General features: G+C 40.4%; 1 protein-coding gene across 1 annotated transcript in view; it reads right to left on the reverse strand.

Annotated features, from left to right (window-relative positions):
* Positions 1 to 411: 411 nt before the first annotated feature.
* LOC131230302 (autophagy-related protein 9-like) overlaps positions 412 to 22,635 on the reverse strand; it is a 35,258-nt gene continuing 13,034 nt past the window's right edge. Inside the window, exons 3-12 of the mRNA XM_058226157.1 lie at positions 20,508 to 21,159; positions 17,714 to 18,034; positions 13,282 to 13,413; positions 12,786 to 12,876; positions 6,202 to 6,381; positions 5,358 to 5,564; positions 3,869 to 3,946; positions 3,417 to 3,487; positions 3,215 to 3,325; positions 412 to 1,591 (exon numbers count right to left, since the gene is read on the reverse strand). Of these exons, the coding sequence (XP_058082140.1) occupies positions 709 to 1,591; positions 3,215 to 3,325; positions 3,417 to 3,487; positions 3,869 to 3,946; positions 5,358 to 5,564; positions 6,202 to 6,381; positions 12,786 to 12,876; positions 13,282 to 13,413; positions 17,714 to 18,034; positions 20,508 to 21,085 (2,652 nt within the window). The 5' untranslated portion in view covers positions 21,086 to 21,159 and the 3' untranslated portion in view covers positions 412 to 708. The remainder of the gene's footprint in view (positions 1,592 to 3,214; positions 3,326 to 3,416; positions 3,488 to 3,868; positions 3,947 to 5,357; positions 5,565 to 6,201; positions 6,382 to 12,785; positions 12,877 to 13,281; positions 13,414 to 17,713; positions 18,035 to 20,507; positions 21,160 to 22,635) is intronic.

The following is a 22,635-nucleotide window of genomic DNA, read 5'->3' on the forward strand; positions in this document are numbered from 1 at the left end:
TTGTCGCCTCCAATAAGCCTGAGAGAGAACACAGCAACGGTTCTAAATCACCAGACAAAAGGCCTAATCAAACGGTTGTGATTTTCCAATCATATCAACGGTTTAGATCATCAAACATTAAACCCACACACAATAAATCCTACTAAGAGCTTTGCTACACCCAAATGCAGTCCACCTATTAGGCGGACGACATTTCATTAAAAAAATGCCAGATTAAAAAAATAATTTAAAAAAAAATTCCAAAGTTTCCAAGCCTCTCCCTTCTCTAACAATGTGGCCCACCTAGTGAGCAGACCATCCTGAATTTCGCGCCAGATCATCTACATGTACCCACCAGAGAGAAACTCACCGAGTCAACTCAGTGAGCCGCTCAGCGGCATGTCGGACCCACCAAACATAGTTACACAAGGGTGGAAGAATAAACTTGTGATGAATAATCATTGTGTTACAGTTGGGAACATCTTCACTGCACCCTTAGGCTATGGACATCAATAGCTGTATAATTCCCATTAAAAACAATAATCCTTTTAATTCTATGTAAATTTCTGTACAAAAGAATGCTAACCTACCTGCCTGTAAATGGGCCCCACTGAAATTTACAGCCAAGGTGGGCCACCTTGGAATCCCACATGCATTCCTGGAGCAATGTATTCCAAAGGCGAATGGAAATGGCCACACATGGATCCAAAGGAATATAAACCGCTACTGCTACCGATCGTTGCTTGCAGACTCCGTTCTTATATGAAGGCCCTTCGGCGGCGGCCCACTGTAGATATCATTGAACGGTAGATTGAACAGTCCATCATTTTCACAGTCGTTTGTGTACATCGTTCTACAAAGCATGGAATGGCTCCTCCTGTCCACACCTCCGTCTTGCTCCTCTGTGCGCATGGAATGGCTCCTCCAGTCCACACCTCCCTCTTGCTCCTCTGCACTTCTATCTGAGAAGTGGTCGTAAGGCTGGTTTGAATCATGGTACCCGAAACTAGGAGGATCGATGAAACTGCTGTGGGGATCAGTTGGCTTGGGGCCACTGCGGGCCCACCAGCGGCTCTCAGAGGGGTGTCCTGGATTACCCAAATCACGATGCTGAAACACGCTCTCCCGGAAGATGGGGTTTGATGTGGATGCTTCCATATGACTCCGCAGCCGATCCTCAACCTGGAAGCCCCAGTTCTCTTCGAACCTTGGCTTGATCTCCGAACCATCAATTTGAATACAGTAGTCTCCAGTCAGGTCATAGCCCACTTCAGAGGGTGGAGAATCATTGGCCGCGCGAGCTTGGTGGGTCGTGTAATACCAATCGAGCAAATAAGGGGGATTCTTTCGATCGCCGTCTATTGACCACAGGGCACCCAGCTGGTGAGCCATCCGAGGATTGCCCACCCTATTATAAAGCACATCCCTTGACGTGAAGCGGTGTATTTCACCTTCGGCCCTCGGATTTGGAGTTGGAAGCCATGTTGGTCTGGGTGAATATACTTGTTGGGATTCTTGGAAATGCATTTGCTGCTCTCTGAAATTCCAAAGACTGGATAGGAATTGCTTTCCCTGAGGATTTGGTTCCCAGCTCAGGTAGCTGCTCTGGAAGCTGGTAAATGGACAGAGAAAAAATGGGCAGAGGTATGATCAATGTCTGAAATCTCACTCAGGCATGTCAATATGAAAATGGTTTTTTTTTTTTTTCTTTTAATCTAGAAAAATAAGCCAATATAAAGTACGGTATTATGGATGCTCCAATGAAGAAAACAGGCTTTTGGGTATGACCCAACAAGGATACAGGCGGGGCCTGCCTTTTGGGACCCATCGTGAGACAGGCCATGCCCCAATGTATCCCATGGCAGTTGACCACAGCCATCCAATTGCAGGCCATTCAGATGGTCAGGTGGCTAGTGATAGACAATTGCAGGTATCCAATAATTTGTAAATCCAGTTGCGGTGAAAAGTGTGCTAGGTTCTTCATCAAAAGAAAAGTGCTGCAACCACACGCCCAGTTGTAGTGGAAACTGGAAAGTTCACTAGGCTTCTCACATCAGATGGGATGTGTGGGTGAAGGGAGCAAGTACATATTAGGAAAGTCCGTACCACTACTGGAATACGAGAAATTTGTCAGGTAAGAGTACAGTTAAACAAAGCATGAAGCAAAGCAGCAACGAATTCAAGTGCAGGAGCTTGGGAAGTGTCTTGACTCTCTTTCAAAATGTAAACAAGTATAAATAGGTAGGAAGCATGAGTCTGAACCGGGGATTCAAAGAAGGATCAGAACCTAGTTAGAAGGATCCTACAACTAGTGTTCGAGTTGTCAGTATTGCTACAAGTTTCACTGGCTGGGGATAAAGAAACAATATCGTTATTGTCGATAATATCGCCGATAACTGGAAATGCGGGGGAAACATGAGGGAAACGGTGATGGATTTGTGGCAGATAAATTGGATAGGGCCTTAGAATTGACTAGCAGAACAAGATTCCTAAAGCCAAACCCAAATAATTGGGGCAAGAATAATATGTTGTTGTTGTTGACAAGAATATATTGTTGTCGTTGTTGTTGGCAAGAAAATGTTGTTATTGTTGTTGTTGTTGTTGGCAAGAATATGTTGTTGCTGTTGTTGTTGTTGTTATTGTTGTATAGGAAAATGCTTAAGCACAAACGTTTTCACAGTAATTCTGCTGCAAACGATGTTGTGGCCCCACCACGATGTGTTGATGACATCTACTCTGACCATCTTGAATGTCATCCCACATTTAGCCATGGGCCCAAAAATCAGGCCAATCCATGACTTTGGTGGGCCACACGAGTAGGAATAGTTGAGAGGGGATTCCTCCCATGCTCATGTGGCCCACTATATTCATGGATTGGCCTGATTTTTCGGCACATTAGTGAACGTGGAATGGAGTGCAAAATGGTCAGAGTAGATGACATCAACAAGTTGGCCCACATGCAGTTCACAGCTTCATAATCTCCTCACACGGATGGCCCTAGCCACCCTCCCCTCCATCTGTATTATTATTTATTTTATTTTATTTTATTTTATTTTTTACACACGCACACACACCCCACACACTCACGCTAGTGGAATTTCACTGCCTATGGGTACTCAAACCCTTGACCGGGAGTTGAAACTCCTGAGAGTCTACCACCCTCCCCTCCATCTGTATTATAGATCTCACTGGTTAGTTACTTGGGTCGTATATAAAACAGAACCTTTGAAAATACCTTAAGAACGATTTCTCCATTTTCCCTTGAGAGCTCCTCCTGTTGCGTGCAGCATTATATGGTGAACCATATTTGCTATTCCCATGGCTTTGAAAATCAAAGATGCTTAAGCTGCATTAAGGGGAAAAAAAAAGGACCAAAAATGTCAAAACTCACCGTCCTGATGTCAACTCAACTAGAAGTTTGAAGTACTGAACATAACCTGCAAACATTGCCGACACCTTCGACATCCACTGTGAAATCCGAAATGAACTGCAAAACGTCATCAACACGCTGCAAAGTGATAAAAGAAAATCATTGTTTGGAAACTCAGTGAGTCAACTAGGAACTCAGCTGAGCTGACTTAGATAAGCCAAAAACCTGGCTGATTCACACTGTGGATCATTCCTACACAAAACTAGTCTGAGTTTTTTATAACTCTGCCGACTTTTGCATTGACTCAGCCGATCCACTGAGTCGTAAAAAGCAGCCTGAGTCAATCTGTGTAAAAAGTTGCTAAAATCAAGAAGTCCTTGGTGTAGATGAAAGAGTTTTTCCTTCCTTCTTCAATAGTATAACGTTATATTTTTACTTGAAGTTATTTATTTATTAACATCTTAATTAGATTGTGCGATGAAAAAATGGAGGCAATTAGATAGCAGCCTAGAATCAGACCTTCGGCACAATGAATAGAAGCAGGTATGGGGTGAGAAAAATTGATGCCATCTCCTCAAGCAACATCATGCCAGTGTACTGCAGTGTTGAGTAAAGAGCATCATTAGCATCAAATGACTCAAACTTTCAAAGCAACTTACATCACTGTCTAGTACAAAATATTAGGGCATGTTTGGATTGCACCTAGAAATGGAAAGAAGAGTGGGAAAAAAATGTTAGTTCTATTAGCACTATTTTTCCCTTGGATTCCAGCATTAGAAGTCTTGTTGGGTAGCAGGTGAATATGTCATATTTGTGAGACAACAAGCTCATAGTTTCATATGCAACTATGGAAATGTACAATGACTGCTATGTGGAATCACAAGTATGGTCACATATCCTAAACACCTTTGAAGTCAGTTGGGTGATGCCTGTGTCAGTCGAACCTTTGAAGTAATCATTACCTATGTCCAGCCATTTACAGTTGTAATTGAAAAACCATATACGCCCTTAGATTCCCTCAATAAAAGGCCATTTCCTTTTCTCAGGCCTAAAGAGAAGGGAACCTTTTCCTTTTCCACAGTTTTCCTTAGATGTGACGTTTTCCTTTTCCTCAGCAACTTTTTTACTTCTACCAATCCAAACAACCCAAAGGGATAAGAAAGTTGCATCAAGGTGATTTGGACAACCAGATAGATACTCTAGATTAGAGGATAGGACTAGATTTGCAGTGCAAATTCCAAAGATTACCAAAAAAAAAAAAAAATCTCAGTGCATGATCTCCGAAACCTATTGAAGGCAGGAGGCTGCAAAGTCACTGAAAACATGAATGCTCGAAGAGAGTATAAATGAGGCTGCTGTCCTTGTTTACAACCATGGAGATCACTAATATCTGGAATACAGAGAGATTCTAAGTTCTGAAAAAATAAGAACAATGCCCATTGCAAGTAAAAGATGCAGAAGGGCAGTCAGGGTCATCATGCAATGAAAACAGTCTTGGTTCATTTGTACTCCACAGCATGTGATTGTGCCATAGGTGAACCTAGAGTTATGGATAGATGGATCTGGTCAGCAATTCTGTGGTGGTTCGCATGCACACACAGACACCTGCCTGCATGCACACACAGAGATTGAAGAATCATAGCCTTATTACAATTAACAGACCCTTTCCTTTCAAATTTGGATGCCATCCTTTTAACCTCTGCCATCCATTTGAATGCCACAAATTGGAGATGTAGGATTACATGTTTGGTGTCGATTTTATATGGTGGGCCATCCACCATATGCAACAACAGAGGGACAGTCCAGATTCAACAACTTTACAGCCACAAGTACAGGGGTGGGGGGCAATTAACAAAGAGTGGTTCATTGAGCAACAGAGAATCGTGATCAACTTACCATTATTTCTAAGAAAAATGCAATAGAAAGAACAGAAATACCTCATAATCAACCAGACCACTAAGCTGAGCTTGGCATTAAAAACAAACCATGGCGGCCAAATTGGTTTTACCTGAAATAAGGTTTCAAACTCTGTCCGGACCATATCATTGTTTTCTTTACCACGCCATCTCTTTGGCATATAATGCGTGTGCTGAACAACAAGAGACATTGCCCCTTCTGGATCAGGGACCTGAATCTCATCAATCACAGCAGCCCTACTGATGGTCGTCACACCTCCAAAAACAGCACCATACCAAAGCAAGCTGTGACCAAATATCTGCATATTACAAAAAGTTCCCAAAGAAGAGGAATTATCAATCTCAATATAAAGAAATGGCGTCTTCTTTCTTTTCGTTTTTTTCCTTCTTTTTTTTCTTTTATTTTGTCCAACCCATAAATGATACAGGCTCCTGCTTCTTCATGGATCAAGTTGGCCCTATCATGGGATAGGTCATGCCCTGATATCTCCCGTCCAAGGTTTATTGACCAAAACCGGTTTATAAGACAGTGCACATCACTTGATACAAACCGGTTTCGTCCATAGTCTAGCTGTATTGGCCCGACACAGGGCCAAAACAGCCCGAGATATAAACCAGTTTCGGTGGTGGCCAATATGGTAGACCAACGCCATTTTTCAACCCTTGCCCCTATCAGATGATAATTTTTATTTGAAGAATGGAAAATAATAACCAATGGTCCACATTTAATGGATAATGAAGTAGATGGTAAGGATGAACCAGTGGGAGATTTTTTGGGCTATCTCCCATATCAAAATGTGGGCCCCACATGTACAGTTTCCTGGGCCAAGCAAGTGCTCGGTCAATTAATTTTATCATCAAATAACAGTCAAACGGGTCTACTCTTTAAGTGTTGCTATGAAAAGAGAATCCAGTGATGTAAGTTAGAAGTAGTACATGACCCTCTAGCAGAGATTCTTCAAGGAGTGCAATGATGAGCAGAACAGCAGCAAGGCCACCAGAAACAAAAGAGATGAATTTCGCAATTAATGTAACAATAGGAGAACGGAATTGCTTTAGATAATCATCAGCATGCACTATGCTGCTGTTGATCCGGTGTCTGAACAAATAGTCAACCTGAAATACACAGGGAAGAATATGAGGCTAAATGTCCATATATCAATGCACATAGAGGAACTTCTAGAGATCATGCATAGCCAAAGAAGGGCGTGTGTTTGACGCATAAATGCTCTTTTGAGCCATAGATTCTCAAATTGAAGATTGTAAATCTAATGCTCTTTAGCATGGCCTGTAGAATACTTATACAAAGTCACTGTTGGAGAATAACGTTAGATTCACTATTTGGTTTCACAGGTCAAGATGCGAGACGCCTACATGACTGGCAACTGGTACCCAACCTTTGTGTTCAATATTTTCTGTATCAGCAGAGTTGACTGCCATGAATCGAAAAAGCCAGGTCGCTTGTGCATTTGGGGTCCACGTTTAAAGGGTAGGATTGACATAAGTTTTACAATCGAGTACCCAATGAATATCAACCCTTCCCCTTTTGCCCGGATCTGGAACTGGCCATGGAAGGGGCTCACATAAATATCAGGAAAATTCGAATAAAACTAGTTAGGCTGCTAAGTTATTATGGCCCAGCTAGTGCATTAGCATTCAGTGCCCCTCCCTGTGTGCACGACATCCAAACCTTCCATGAGGTTTGCTCCAGCATGAAGATCACCCATTACAAATACCAGGTCAATCTGCTCACAGGTGGGCTACATGAATATTATGCATCAGATGGTGGATATCCAATTTTTTTTTGCCTGATGAGTGGACCCACATGATTTTTTAACTAGATCTTCATAGTAGGCCTGGATTTTCCATGGGTTAGATGTCATACACACATGACAAATGACACTAATGTGCTAGTTGGACCATAAATTATCGATCCAACTAGTTTATTTGAGCAATCTTCCATATCTATCTATTTTTCCCTATCTATTTCATCATAATTAACGGCCATGTCCTTTAAGAATCATGTTGCACCAATCAAGCATGGAAACAGGAATTCTCATGACTACTTGGCAAAAGTCCAATGACTAGCCACCTACCTGACACGAAACCTCCTTCATCCGGGAGGAGGATCAATTGTCTCATCATTACCATTGGGAATAAACATGCCCAAGGTACTTAATAAAGATCTGTACATATGCAACCTCATCAAATTGGAGTGCCATCACATCTATAAATTGGATGGACACATCTATATAGTCATACACCATATATTGAGCTTTGGAGTTGGATTAGTTTAGTGCACCTGGCAAGATAGGTTCCAAATTATAGTTGCACGAAGCATGAAGCAAAATGGCAACAAATTCCAGATGGGGAACAGGGAAGTGTCTATTTCAAAAATATTAGCAACTATAAATAGATAGGAAGTGGGGATATCTTTAGCAACTTTAAAGGAGAGATTTCCACTCTTAGCGGGGGTATCGTTAGAGGTAAATAAACCAGTGGCTAGATGTTATTCTATTCATGGTGAGGAAGTAATTTGATGCAGGACAATTAACCACTTGCTCTAAAAGCTCGAACTGTTAGAGTATGGCGAATTAATCCATTTATCTCATAGCCCAGGCCCCACATCTCATGGGTTAGGACCTCGGCCGAACCCCCTTCGTGGGCTCCAAATTACATGGGTACCGCCTCACATGTTTCGCACACCCTGAGTGTGTCCCCGCATCCCACAAGCTACTCCACTCGAGCCCGATGTGAAATGTGCATTAATCACCCCTGGTGAGGAGTCTCAAACGCGAGACCTCCCCCGTGGGCCTCGCCCACCCCGAGTGTGCCCCTGCATCCCACAGGCGACCCCACTCGAGCTCAGTGTGAAAATGCCCCTGCATTATAATTTGGGCTCCTCCCTGTAAAAGGAATTTAAATGAGGCGGAGTTGGATGAATTGTTATCCTTGTTGAGTTTGTTGGAGAAAGTTAAGCCACAATCGCTTCAAAGAGATTCCTTGAAATGGTTTCCAAAAAAATCCGGTAAGTTTAGTCAAATCCTTTTATCAGGAGATTAGTGGTGCTTCAAATAGTGTTGAAATCAGTCATACAGCTGATGTGGGGACATGTGATGACCTAACCCTAAAGAATATTCAAATAAATACACCAATTAACTAACCGTTTCCAATCAAAGGGATTAGGAAAATCTCAACAGATGAGGTTATTTCGTCAGGATCATGCCCCTTAGCACAAGATCACGTAAACAGTAAAAAGGGAAGACCTCAGGATATGATGACATCCCAAATCTAACAAAAGTCAGTTCACGATTAAGCTTGGATCTGATTCTACTGACTAACAATCCATCTTTTCCGTTCGAACTAGAAAGGGATATCCAAAGACGAACGAAATGGGTGAAGAATGAGGGGTTCGAGATGAAGAAGGTATAGATCATTTTGTCGTCAAAAGAAAAGGAGGATGATTCTTACCTTTTCCTGCACCTTGAAGATCTTAGAAAGAGGGAAATCTAAAATCGAGGTGGAACCTTCAACACCCAAGGGCCAATCCTGAAACCCTATTCTCTTGAATAAAGAGGAAGAAAAGAGACGAATTTCTATTCATTCAATAATAATAAAAATAGGGTTTCTCACAACGTATATATAAGCTATGGAAAAAGTAAAAGTGCACTAAAGCACCTGAAAACAATAAAAATAGCAAAAAAAGATGAAAAGTAAAGAAAGTGCAATAAAGTCCCTGAAATAAGGAAAGGAAAAAAAAACGCCTAAAACTAAAACACTCATGTGGTAGGGTATGAAATCCGACCCATGGATCTATGGTTAGGGTGCGGTCATGCCGCTCCTGCACTCGTAGCGCGTTAGAAATTGGGTCCGATGGATCCAACATCCATCCACATCAACTCCTCCACTCTGGTACACTCTAAATGGTGCACCACTGATGTCCGCATCAACAACCCATCTTTGGAGATATGGAGCTCCCCCAAAGGAGGCAACGCTGTCGTGGTTAGTGGGCCGAAATAAAGTACCAACTGTTGAGAATTTTGCAAGAGGGGAATGATTATTCCAAATGTATGTATTATGTGCTTCCGAGCGGAGGAATCGGTCGACCATCTCTTCATACATCATGATATTGCATCAAAGCTACAGGCAATGTTTTAAATATCGACGATATTGACTGATATATCTTGTATCCCACCTATGTAATACTAAATGCAGAAGTAGTGCTGATATATCCTACATGTTCGATCCAGTGAGCATTTTCAATTTTCGATCCCTTTTTTTTTTGTTGAAATGATGTTAAATCAGTGTTAAATAGTTATAAATCCATTAGTTCTTCATGTTTGTGGAGTCGGAGCTTTGATTTCGATATCCATTGGTTCTTCATGTTCTCCATTTTTTTTTTCAAAATTTTCCTTCAACCAGCTATAAATTAAGACTAATTTCGAAGTATTTAGGAGTATTTGATGAAATGATCATCACATACACTTTGATTTCGAAATTTAAGTGTAGAAGGTCTGATTTATGGAAATTTGGGAAATTTTCCAAATTTCTCCCAAATTGCTTGCAATGTTGCACCCCAAACATAAAATCAAGCATGTATGAGGGTCGATCTACTGATTTGTTAAGTCATTATTAATTTTCAGAAAATAAAAATCATTTTTTAATTAAAAATGATTAAAATATTATTTTTTTTTCGAATTTTTCCTTTAACCAGCTGTCAATTGAGACTAGTTATGAAGTAGTTATGAGTGTTTGATGAAATGATCATCACATACACTCTAAATTTTATGCATTCAATTTGAATATAGTTGCATTAGTTCAGTCAGACAGTGCATAGCTTAAGATCCTATACGAAGGAAACCTATTATGTGCACTTCTTTTTGGAGATGTTATGATTTAAAAGTGTGTATTATGGTCTTTTTTAACAATCCTTGAAGTTTCATTGAAAATTTCAACCATTTTACCAATGTTTCCCCACGTTTTCCAATAATTATGATAAATCACCTCATACAAATGATATATGTTGTGCGATAGTCGATACGTATATGTATCCCAATGATGTGATACGTAATGCAATACCAATATTTCGAACAGTGGCTATGGGTGGCTATCTTTAGCAGTTAGGGTTGTACACGAGTCAAGTTAGCTCGGTCAGCTCGCTCGATTCGACTCGAAAAAGCTCGACTCGCCTCGGCTCGAAATTGGATGTGGACCGAGTCAAGCTGGTTTTTGGAGCTTGAAAAAATTTCAAGCCAAGTTCGAGCTTGCCCGAGCTCGACTCGACTTGGATCGAACCTCAACTCAAACCGACTCGGATCGAATTAGATCGGTGACTCGGTTATTTTGATATGGATGTTGCTCAGCGAGTGTTTGCTGAAATGACTCGGCTAGTGCAAGGAAGGTATGTATATGAAAGAAATACCCTTTTTTTCTTGATTTTGACGTTGCCTACAAGGTGTTTGATGAAATACATGTAAAACCGTTGCTGCTGTTTTACATACAGTGAGAATTTGAATGTGCAGCCCATGTGTTTGTGAAAATGCTGCACAAGCGAACTCGGCTTGATCTTGGCTCGAACTCGACTCAAACTGGCCCGAGCTGCTGATCGAACTGAGCCGAGCTGACCAGTCAGGCTCGAGGACCGAGCCGAGATGAGTTCAAGCTGGGGTCAGCTAGTGGCCGAGCCGAGTCGAGCTTGGCACAAGCTCGACTCGAGTTGACTCATGTATACCTCTATTAGCAGTTTTGTTATTCAATGAGTCGTGTCCGGCTCTGTCAAAGCTCTTTATCGATCTTGGCCAAGCGAGGGAAAAGGAGAGGTAGGAAAGAACATATGGCAGCTATGTCAATTGGCTGGGATTTGGACTCTATGGATGGAAAGGAATAATCATATTTTCAGGAATCAGAATAGAACACCGGAGCAATTGGGAACATTGGTAAAAGAACTAATCCAGGAATGGGCTAGCGAACTAAAGGCAATCAGGGAGGATCAATTTCGTGAATGTTGGACCGATTTATAATCTATTTGTTTTCTTTTTTGCTTTCTTCGTTTTTGTAATTCTTTTGGCCTTTGGTCACGTAATAATATTTATCACTGTTCAAATAAATAAACAGCCAGGAAGTGTGAGCATGACTCTGACACGCGATTTGAAGCAGGAGCAGCACTTGGTTAGAAGGATCGTGAAACTAAGTTCCAAATGTAGGAATTACTTTTTTCTTAATGATTCAAATGCAGGAATTACTAAGAACGAGATGAACCACAACTCTTATGGTGGAAGATTATCACAATAGCAGCCACCAAGAACACCAGGACATGGGATGTTTAACAACAAGCAACAAGAGTTTTGCATGGTGTTGCCCAAGAAAGCTTCCAATTGCTTCAGTTCTGCAAGTCGTCAGATACAAAACCCCAGACAATGAATAAGACACACTGACCAGCGACATCTATGCAAGTATATACAATTCTCAGGATGAGAGATTTTATATTTGGGTTGAAGTGCAGCCCATGGTTTGCAAATCCAAACTGTGAAACATCTGAGGATGTCTGGATGATCCATGCAACAAAATTCCCCTAGATTTGAAGATCCTAGCAATAGCATGTTTGGACCCTTTTGGTTGAATGTGAACCATGCTGTATTTTCTTTCATAGCCATACATATGTTGACTGCCTATTGGAGGGTGATGATTTTATTTCTTGTTTTTTTTTTTCCTCCATCTAGTGGATTTCTAGTACATGGGCCATTCAAAGCGGAGCCTATAATATCAACAGTTTGGATCACTGAAAAATGGATAATACCTGTACAAATTGAAAGCCCAAAATGTGCTGTGAAAACTTTCAGTCCAAGTGATATACAATAACTCTGTCAAAGTAATGAGCATGACAAGATAACCTACATTTGGGGCGCATGGCATATCTTCAAAAATGGCAAAATGGCAACTATAGAGGCAAATACAAATGGTGTTATTAACATTTAGGGGAGTGCTTTGATACCCCAGATGTGTGTGATGCTTGATGCGCAGGCATGTAAAAATGGTACACATGGCATAAACTAACTCAAATCAAAACAACTAGACTCTTGAATACACTGTAGCTAAGTTACAGTCTAAAAATTAGACTGGTTGAACATTCTGACCTCTGATTCATGGAAACTTGGTTGTTTGAAATAAGACCATTGGATTTATTTATTTTTAACCATCCAATAAATGTCGAACAATCTAAGAGTCAGATACCCTGATAATAGTAATATTTTGTTCATGATATGTCCAAACTCGTGCCCATAATTTAGACAGTTTGTTTGAATTAATTGTATGTCATGCATGCAATTTTCCAGAAATCTCTAACTGCCTGTGTATCATCCATCACACACTGCCAGAGTATCAAAGTATTTCTCCAACATTTAATAGTAAGTGGCAAGGTGACCTGAATGGACAGCATCATCTTGGATTTATAATTTTTCAGAGAAAGACATGATGCATAAATATCAATGAAGCTCCAAACATCAAATGAAAATGAATAATACCTCATTGAATTCTCGAAAAAGCCACATAGATAAGTTAGACCACCGTCGAGACCATGCTATGCTTGGATGTTTATAGAAGTGTTCAGCATGCCTCAAGAAGAGATATACCAGCATAAAAATAACAAGAAACGGAGAATGCACATATCAACACAGCAGGAACTACAAATAACCCATTTATTTAGCCCTCAGACATTTTAGAGACAACACAGTGCTCTGAGAGTGATCATCACGAAAAAACACAAAAGCAATATTGTCTATAGAATCAAAAGAAAAAAAAAAAAAAAAAGCAGCAGGAATCTTGCAAGAAAATGATACTTGATACACAGGCACTCAGACATTGTACACTGATGAGGGTCGAATATTGCATATTAGACCCCGATTAGTACCTGATTTTATGTACATGCTAATGCTTAACGTTGTATTGTAATCGTGCTTTTTTTATGTAGGGTGTAATCAGGAGCTTGGACTTGGATGTTTATAGAAGTGTTCAGCATGCCTCAAGAAGAGATATACCAGCATAAAAATAACAAGAAACGGAGAAATGAGAAGCATTCCAATCCCAACAGCCATAAGCCTCTTCTTCAATGATGATGGGTTACTGATGAAGTCCCTCCGAATGCAGAAGTTTCTACAACAGCAGGTTGTAGGCCCCATCCATTGTCCAAACGGAAAATTCAAACCGTTCATCCATTCCCAGGGACAGCCAGAATCCATGCCTAGCTGAAATAATTTGAAGAAATCAAGTTATTGGTTTTTCAACCGTTCAAAACACAGAACGGACGGTAGGTTTAAAACCCTGTGAGCCACCACGAATTTGATCTAGAATTGAGCATGTCCAACCGGTTTTTCAATGTCAATCCAATGGACGGCATGGATTTACAATTAGAATTCAATCATGGGTCAAGATTGGAGGAAAAGGCATTACGTTGATTAACATTGCGATCCACCTAAAATTTGGATTCATTCCAGATTTTGGCTCATGGCTTAAATTAGTCCTACAAATACATTAAACGCCTCGGATCTTCGAAAGAATTACTATAAATAGGGTCTATCATCACCAGTGTCGAAGACAGAAATGACCCTGTTTTGCACGCTGCGTCAAGGAAGTCGGTGTTGTGAGAATAACTCTTGTTATGTGTTGATTTCATATGATTTGATTGATTTGTTTCCAGTGTGCTTAACAGAAATCTCCGTACTTCTCCATGCTATGAGTTTAACCAAAATCTAGTTATGGATGTTGTTTGGAATATTATTCTAGGTGCTTGTGTCTGACCATGAACAGGTTCTATAGAGGAAGAAACAGCATTACTAGACGAGGAGTTATATGATACTCAAGCTGCGAATGATACTTGATACACAGGCACTCAGACATTGTACACGTGGCATATATAAACTCAAATGAAACTGACTAGATTGAGCAGCCCACTAACGCCAAGTCAAAGCCCCAAAATCAAATTGGTTGAACAATTCTAACCTCTGATTCGTGGACACTTTTTTTCTATAAATAGGACCTTTGAATATTTCTCATTTTAAACCATCCAATAGATGTCTATCAATCCTATAGTCAGATAATAAAATAAGCTTAATTTTTGGTTCATGATACAACTACACCAGGTATCATAATTTGGACAATTTAATTTGACTAATTTTATGCAAGGTGTGCAATTTCTAAATGCCTGCATATCATACATCACACTTTGCCAAAATATCAAAGTTTTTCTCATACTAGACCTTCCAAACGACTAGCTCAAAAGAAGATATACAAGGTTTGGAGGATGCTTTCCTAACAATCTGCATTTCTCGTGATAAATTTCTGTAAAAAGATCCACTAAATTATTCTCCAGGATAAAAGGACTCAATCCTCTTCAAATGGTGCTTTGGTTGAACTATGACATAAAAGGATATATGATGTGGGACAATTAACCACTTGCTCTAAAAGCTTGAACTGTTAGAGTATGGCGAATTAATCCCTTTATCTCATAGCCCAGGCCCCACATCTCATGGGTTAGGACCTCGGCCGAACCCCCCTCGTGGGCCTCAAATCACATGGGTACTGCCTCATACGGGCCGCCCACCCTGAGTGTGTCCCCGCATCCCATGGGCTACCCCACTCGAGCCCGGTGTGAAATGCGCATTAATCACCCCCGGTGAGGAGTCTCAAACATGAGACCTCCCCCATGGGCCCCACCCACCCCGAGTGTGCCCCACTCGAGCCCAGTGTGAAAATGCCCCTGCATTAATATACTTAAAACACATATTTATTCAGTGTTTATTCTAGTCATTCCTTCAAGAACTATTTTCAAGAAGCTACAAACTAAGGTGGTGGTGGTGGTCGTGGTGGTGGTATGATCTTTCTTTTATGATTTCAATTCCTATGCCCCATTTATGGTTGTGGAACCTAGATAAGCAACTAGCAAACAAATCATGGTTTTAAATAAGTAGAGAGCAATTAACAGTGTGGGCCTTTACATGCATTGTCATGGTTTTTCGCCTAACCATTCACCTGATAACAGCGTTACTTGTACTCTTGAGTCATAACAGAACATTCCCTATTGTATTCAACAAAAGAATCAACAAGCTAAGGGTAAAAATTAGGGGCCTATTTTCTGTTACCCGAATCACCATATAGAACACACTCCATTGGTATCGATACCACCCAAACCTTATGGCATTAGCGGCTAGATGTGTGGCACACATAATGTATTCACACCATCCAACCATCCATTAGCTGTGTGATGAGGACATTCGAGCACCATACCGGAGGAGGAGGGCTTAGCGAGCCTCCTTATGGCTAGACGACGATTACATGGGGCCCACTTGGCCCAATTCACATACTTAGTCACATTGAAGACCCCACATGCATATCCGTGCATCTTTGAATACCCCACACTGGGAAGATGCTCGTTGGCTGCATATAGGAGTTTGATGGACACATCAGACTGTTGGATCGGGTGGACATGATGATCGGATTGTTGGATCATTATCATCGGACATCTTGAGCATGGACCCCCATGGGCCAAAAAATAGTTTAATTGTTTAGATTGTTTACATGTTTTATTATTTTTGGTATAGCTTATATTTGTATTGAGATTAGGAGTTAGGAACAATTTTTAATTTATTAAGCTTTTTTATGTTAAAAATCTTACCTGAGAGCACATTTTGGTAAAATGTCTTTTCTGATACTATGAAAGAGTAAGGGGGGGGGGGGGAAGCCCTAATGCTATTATTTTCAAAATAAAAGCTTTATATTTTTTCTTCTTCATGTGATTTGAAGAATACTCCATGTGATTTAGAGCTTGGGTGTGGTGTGATTCCATTCCCATCCAACGGATGTGTGCGGCTTCTATCCATCTTCCTTCTCTCTTCTTTTCTATCCAAAAAGATGCATTTTCTCAACAACTTCATCTCTCTTCTTCCCTTCCTATCCAAAACCATCTAAATCATCTTTTGCTTCAACTTTTTATCATCTAACTTCAACCTTAACTGAAAACAACCATCGAGGACCCCAAAACCCTAGCCAACGACCCACATGTGTGATCGTACGACCACATGTGCAAGCCCCTAGGCTGACCGTATGAATAACCCCTCAATCCCTTGATTTCCCCTTGCTCCCCTCATCAAAACCCTTTGATTCATCATCCCTAACTTTACCTATAAACCCTAACCCTAGATTCTCTAATTCCAAAATTTCCCCAAATTCCCAAACCCTAAATCTCCAATTTCCTTAATTAACCAAAAATCCCTAACTTCCCTTCATCCAAAACCTTAATTCCCCTCTACCAATACCTAAATCCATCAATCCCTTTATAACCAATTCACCCAGTTTAACCCTAATTTCATCTTTTCCTCAAATTCTTAAAAAAAATAAAATAAAATAAATTGATTCCAAAATTCCCAATTCCCATGAACCCTAATTTTCCACTTCCTAACCCTAATCATAAAACTTAAAGAGTTAGTCCCTTGAGTGTAGCACGTGCCTATGCTAAATTGGAAGTTCTATCCTTCCACCGGGCCTGGTTTTAATTAATTTATGTGATTTCTCAGCATGAGGGCATGTTATTTAGGTAAAATCAAATTTTATTTTTTTATTGTTTACTCTTAATTACGTAGTGGGTTGGCATCTTTTGTGAATTGAATTACTTTATGGACTCTTTCATAATCTCCACATTGCATCCTAGCATTAAATCATGTATCCCATATCAATGTGTCACCCAAAAAAACACTAAGGCCCAATACCCATCCTGATCCAAAACTGAAGTGCAAAGAGGAAACATACTGGGAGGGTATACCAACCCTTAAATTTCGCAGGGGGTATACGTAAGTTTGTAAAACAGCCTGATTTTTGGACTGACCCTTCATCTGGCCTAGATGAAGGGTCTGAACAGACCGGATTCTATATATACAACACGGTAGGCCACCCACTCTAATCAACAATCGGTGTTCCCTCTCAACGTGTCCATGTGCTATGACCGGCCTGATTTTTTGATAGGCAGATTTCAGGGGGCTGTGGGTTATTCAGGTGACACATCAGACGGATGGGTTGGGATTCCGAGAACACATCACCAGGCCACACATCTGGCCAATACCACCATCAAGTTAGGGTGGTACCTCAGTACCACTGGGATGCGGTCCATTGGATATATGCAGTTTCCAGTTTGTAAGCTAAACAACAACAACAACAACAAAAAACAATGAAATAAAGAAATAAAAAAGTTGGCCTTTTGGCATCCACCAAATGAAGGCTTTCCACCTTTGTGACTACCTAGGATCATGAGCATGATAAGTTCTACTCTGACTAGAAATCATCTCACTTACAAGGGGGCACCAACAAAGCTGCAATCTTAGTGGAAGCAGAAAACTCAAAACAGGCCTTAAGAATTGTTCCAAAAACACCACAAGTTCATTCATGTCAAAATGTGCAAGATTACCTGTCAAACATGCTCTGCAGTATGCACCAATTTAAGGTCCATTCAAGAGTCTTTGTTAAATACAGACGTTGTTTCCTTCCATTTGCCCTAGAGTTGACGACAGGACCAGCTCCAGGGAGCCACTGAGGGATCGGCAAAGCAAGCACACCTTTGTTGAGCATCCCAATCAAGTAGTTCTCTTTTCTCATTATACGCATTACCATATCATGTGCAGAGAGATCCTTCACGACACATAACTGTTGTGAGCTTTGTATATGAACAACCTTTTCTAAAATTTCTGCCCATGGTGTGTTTTGAACTTCACAGTCTGTAATATTGAGACTGCACAAAACAAGCCGAGGAAATGCATTGCTAATACTGCATCAGGATTATCTCAAACCCAACTTATGTTCTGTTCTGTAGTAGTCAAAAAATATATGATGGAAGAAACATCAAAGGTGTAATCAATACACCTTTTCCCTACATTTCATTTGTCTTTTAACGTTCAAAAGAGTCCCCGTGAGAAAGAGAGAAAAAAGAAAACCCCACAAGTAGTAAAACCTTTTGACACTGGAGTTTGACTGCCAAAAGACAAAAGAAATGAAGGAAAAGTTACAATAATTGCATTTGCAGTGGATGTTCCTACCACAAGATATTGTAAATCCTACTACCAAAAGAACCCTTGAAATCAAGGAATTATAGAGTACTAGGCCTCAGAACATGCAGTTTGCTGAAGCATAGGATTCTGGACATGTGCCAATGGTTCAGCAGTCAAGATTAGTTTACGCAGAATGCCCCACACTGTATATGGGGAATGCCCCAAAAGTTTCCCGGGTTGGAAGAAGGGGTGGCAGTAGGTTGGGTCAGCCTGCAAGTCAACTAGTCCAACAAGTGATTTAAACATCGGTATCGATGCATGTATCGCACCCTTGGGATATGGAAACATATCAGTATCACATGGTAAATATCGCATGTGTCGGGGAATGTATCGCTGCTTGAAGGAAACCTTGGCAAAATATAGAATTTTTCAATAAAACTTCAAGATACGTTGAAAAGACATAATTGCACACAGAGTACTCAAAAGATTGGAAAAAACATGCACAACAAGCTTCCTTTGTATAGGGTCCTAAACTATCTGTTGTCTGACATTAGTGATGCAATTATATCCAAAACGGGTTCATATAATTCATAAATCATATAATACAAGTATGAAAACATATTCCCCCAAACAATCCCAAACAAATTTGAGAGAACGGATTTTTTGTGGGTTCTTTTGCTTTTCATCTTTTTCTTTTTTTTTTGAATTTCCGGTATTGCAATGTATCGCCAATGCATATTGCACTCAATCATGATGTATTGCATGTATCGACAATACGGAAAAACTTTATAACAGGTTTTTGGAAAAATGTCACAATGTATTGATTCACCACGATATATCAGCGACACATTGTGACATTTTTTGCGATATAGGGGAATATAATAAGTCCTATATATTGCATCGGCCACATGCAATATCAATGATATCATCGAATACTATTGATATTTGAATCATTGAGCCCAACCCACTTCTAAGGTAGGTTTTGGCCAAGCTAAATGGGTATTTTGTCGAGCTTGGGCTAGTAAATGTGACCCACTTGAGCAAAAGGGTCGGACTCGGGTTGACCCGACCTGACCTAAAACCCAAAATAGAATGACAGACGATTAGTATATGCACTGATGTATGTATGCATGAGTTGATTAGTTGGACTAGGCTAGGCATGTCTTTAGCTAGGGATAGCAATGGGTTGGGTGGACCAAGGTCGGCCAGGTTATTTGGCTCGACCCACTTTCAAGGCAGCTTCAGGACAAACTAGATGGATAGAGGGTCAAGCTTGGGCTAGAAATGTGACCCACTCAGGTTGATGCCTAATCAACCCGGTCTGCCCATATAAGTTATCAATGGGTTGGGTCAAATGACCCACCCCACTGATTCATTCAAGTAAAATATGGATGATATATTTTATATATGCATGTATCCACTAATTGAGCTGGTCTAGGTATACCCCTCGCCTGATATCCCATTGTTAACCGTGAGTCAGAACATGATGGGATGGGTCGGGTCGATAGAGCCCAACCCAATTCCAATTAAGTAGGTCAGGTCAGGTCGGGCTTGGGCTTGACCATTTTTAAGTGGGGACTTGACCGCAGGGTATTGGGTCATGATCATGGTCATGGGTCAGGTTCAAGATAGAATTCTTCGCCCGTTTAGCAAACAAGTCAGTCTCGGGCTATCCCTGCCCAACCAAACCCAACGCATTGCCGCCCCTACCTTTATCCCTATATTCGATTCTTAAACCTGGGTTGGGTTGCGTTGGGTTGGGTCGGCCCCAAACCAATTACAATTAAAGGGGTAGGATTGGGTCAGGATTGGGGTTGATGACTTTTAAGTGGGTCAGTCAGGCCACATGTAATTGATCACTAGTCAAGTTTGGGCCCATTTAGCAAATGGATCGGGCTGACCCCAATCTGATCCGCACCCAACCACTGCCATAAAGATGCCTTTAAACAGTACAAAAAGATAGGTAAGAGAAAAATAAATAAATCAATGGTCCACATTCAGCTGAAAATAGAGAAAAGATAATAGGGTCAGGATCTCCCAACCAGGGAAAGTTTTGGGGCATCCCATCCAGAGTAGAGCCCAAAAATCAATGGTATTCCATACTGAACCATGGGTTCCACAAGCAAAAGGAATCATGCACTTCAGCAAATAGACATTCATTGAGGGTCACAACCCCATGATTCCTCTTTACAATTAGGTAACAGTTTTCAGCTTTACCTGTTATAATAGAAACGACGAACCTCCAATGTGTCTTTCAACTGTGCAAAAAACCTCAAGAAGCAAAAGATCCAATAGATAGAAAATATTCCCAGATACCCAACAATAATTGCTTTAGGAAATGTGAAAGGAACTAATGGGTGCATATGAAGAGCCTCCTTGACCAGATCACAGGGTTTAATTCCCGACTCAACTGCATCCATTCCACACTTCGCATTGAGCAGGCCATGCCAATCAACAAATAATAGGATAAACCCAGAAAAACAAATTGCAAATCCAAGACTGAGAAGCTCAACTATCCACTTGATGATAATGCACCAGAGCCCATTTTCACAGTGGTAATTATACAGCTTTTCGAAGAATAGATCTAGATCGGCGATAGGTTCAACTTTCAAGCTTTCACCATTAAGCAGCCCGGAAGGACTCTCACTTCCAGAACTCGGCAGCTGGTGATAACCAGACAGTTCAATCTCAGGAGGCACATTATTAAGCAATCCAGTGGTTAGTGATGATTCGCCACGCCATCTCCATTTGAATATGTTGGGGACATTTACACCTTTTTGGCCACTGGACATCATTTGTAAAATCTCAGACCATGCAAAAGTAACCAGTCCATCCCCAAACTGATTGTTTGAATGTTTAAGACAGTGAGCTGGAAGAGAGAGTACAACAATATATTATACCATGAATGACTGGTTCAAGATAACAGAAGTGCATGCATGATGCACACAGAACACCTCATTAAACACATGCAGTCCTAGCATGAACCATTTCATCAAATTACTAGAAAGCAACAAAGAGCATAGCCAATAGGGCTCATCACAATAAACTCGAAGTCACGATATAAATGAACAAAACTTTTACATTTGAATTTAGGAATTTTTACTGCAAATTTTGCAGGAAGTCGGATTTAACCAAATAATGCCATGACAAATGGAAATTACATGATGGTGCTTTTTGAGAGGATTTTTTTTTTTTTTTTTTGAAAGGTAACAGTACCAAGGATTGAACCCTAGATCACTCACACACTACACACTCTCTACCAGCTCATCCAATGAGCGAGAGACTTTTTGAGAGGAACAATTACCAAAATGCCCTCATTAATTTTCTTCTTTAAAAAAGTGTAGTCAAGAATTGTGGGGCCCACATGGTATGTGTACAGAATCTAACCCACCCAATAAACACACCCTACCATGATAATAAGAACAACCAAAAATCTAAGGTGGGCAACACCAAAAAAACAATATACACCACCCAAAAGCATTCATATATACCCCAGCAATATCTAATGATTTGATCAGGCAGATGTTTGGTTCACATGATCATCGCTGTGGAATTCCTACATTGGACGGGTTGGATGACATACACATACCACATGAGCCCCATAATTCTCAATTTTATCACTTTTTAAAGAAAAAATAAACAAGGGCATTTTAGTAACTGCTCCCCTCAAAAAGCACCACTTGAAAATTTCGATTCCTCAGGCATTATTGGGTAAAATTCTAATTCCTGAGGAATTTTGCATTAAACAACCCTTGAAATTATAGAGATATGTAACTTGGACATGGACATATCTGTTAGTGTTAGACATGGATGAGGTCTCAGACACATTGACTTCTAAAAGTTAGATTTGCTAACATGTTAGTAGAAATACTAGAGTAATTAAATCTGTTTTTAATAGTAATATTGTAATTTTATATCTAAAAGCCAATCTGCCACTATCCAAGATGAGGTCCCTTGATAAATGTTGTTTGTCAATTGCCTAGTGGTGGTCAATGAGACCTGAGGGGGTTAATGCTAAATTGGAGGGTTGAAGGAAGGTCTTAGAATCTGGAAGTTTCATTAGTAGAAGAAATATCATTCCAAAAAAAAAAAAAAACATGAGTATCTAGAATGCAACTTTACTAGCAATATAAGCAGAGAGCGAGAATTGCAAAGATGAGGATGTTGAGATGAATGCGTGGGAAGACTACAAATGATAGAATTAAGAATGAGGTCATCCAAAGAAGCCTGGGAGTAGTCCCAACAAGATATAAAATGATGGAGAGTAGATTGAGAGAGTTCAGCCGTGCACACAAGAAAGGAAGAATTGGTAGTGTGGAAGGTCAGAAAATTATATGGGAGGAAG

The sequence above is a fragment of the Magnolia sinica genome, chromosome 17 (genome assembly GCF_029962835.1).
Source record: "Magnolia sinica isolate HGM2019 chromosome 17, MsV1, whole genome shotgun sequence".
NCBI classification, from domain to species: Eukaryota; Viridiplantae; Streptophyta; class Magnoliopsida; order Magnoliales; family Magnoliaceae; genus Magnolia; species Magnolia sinica.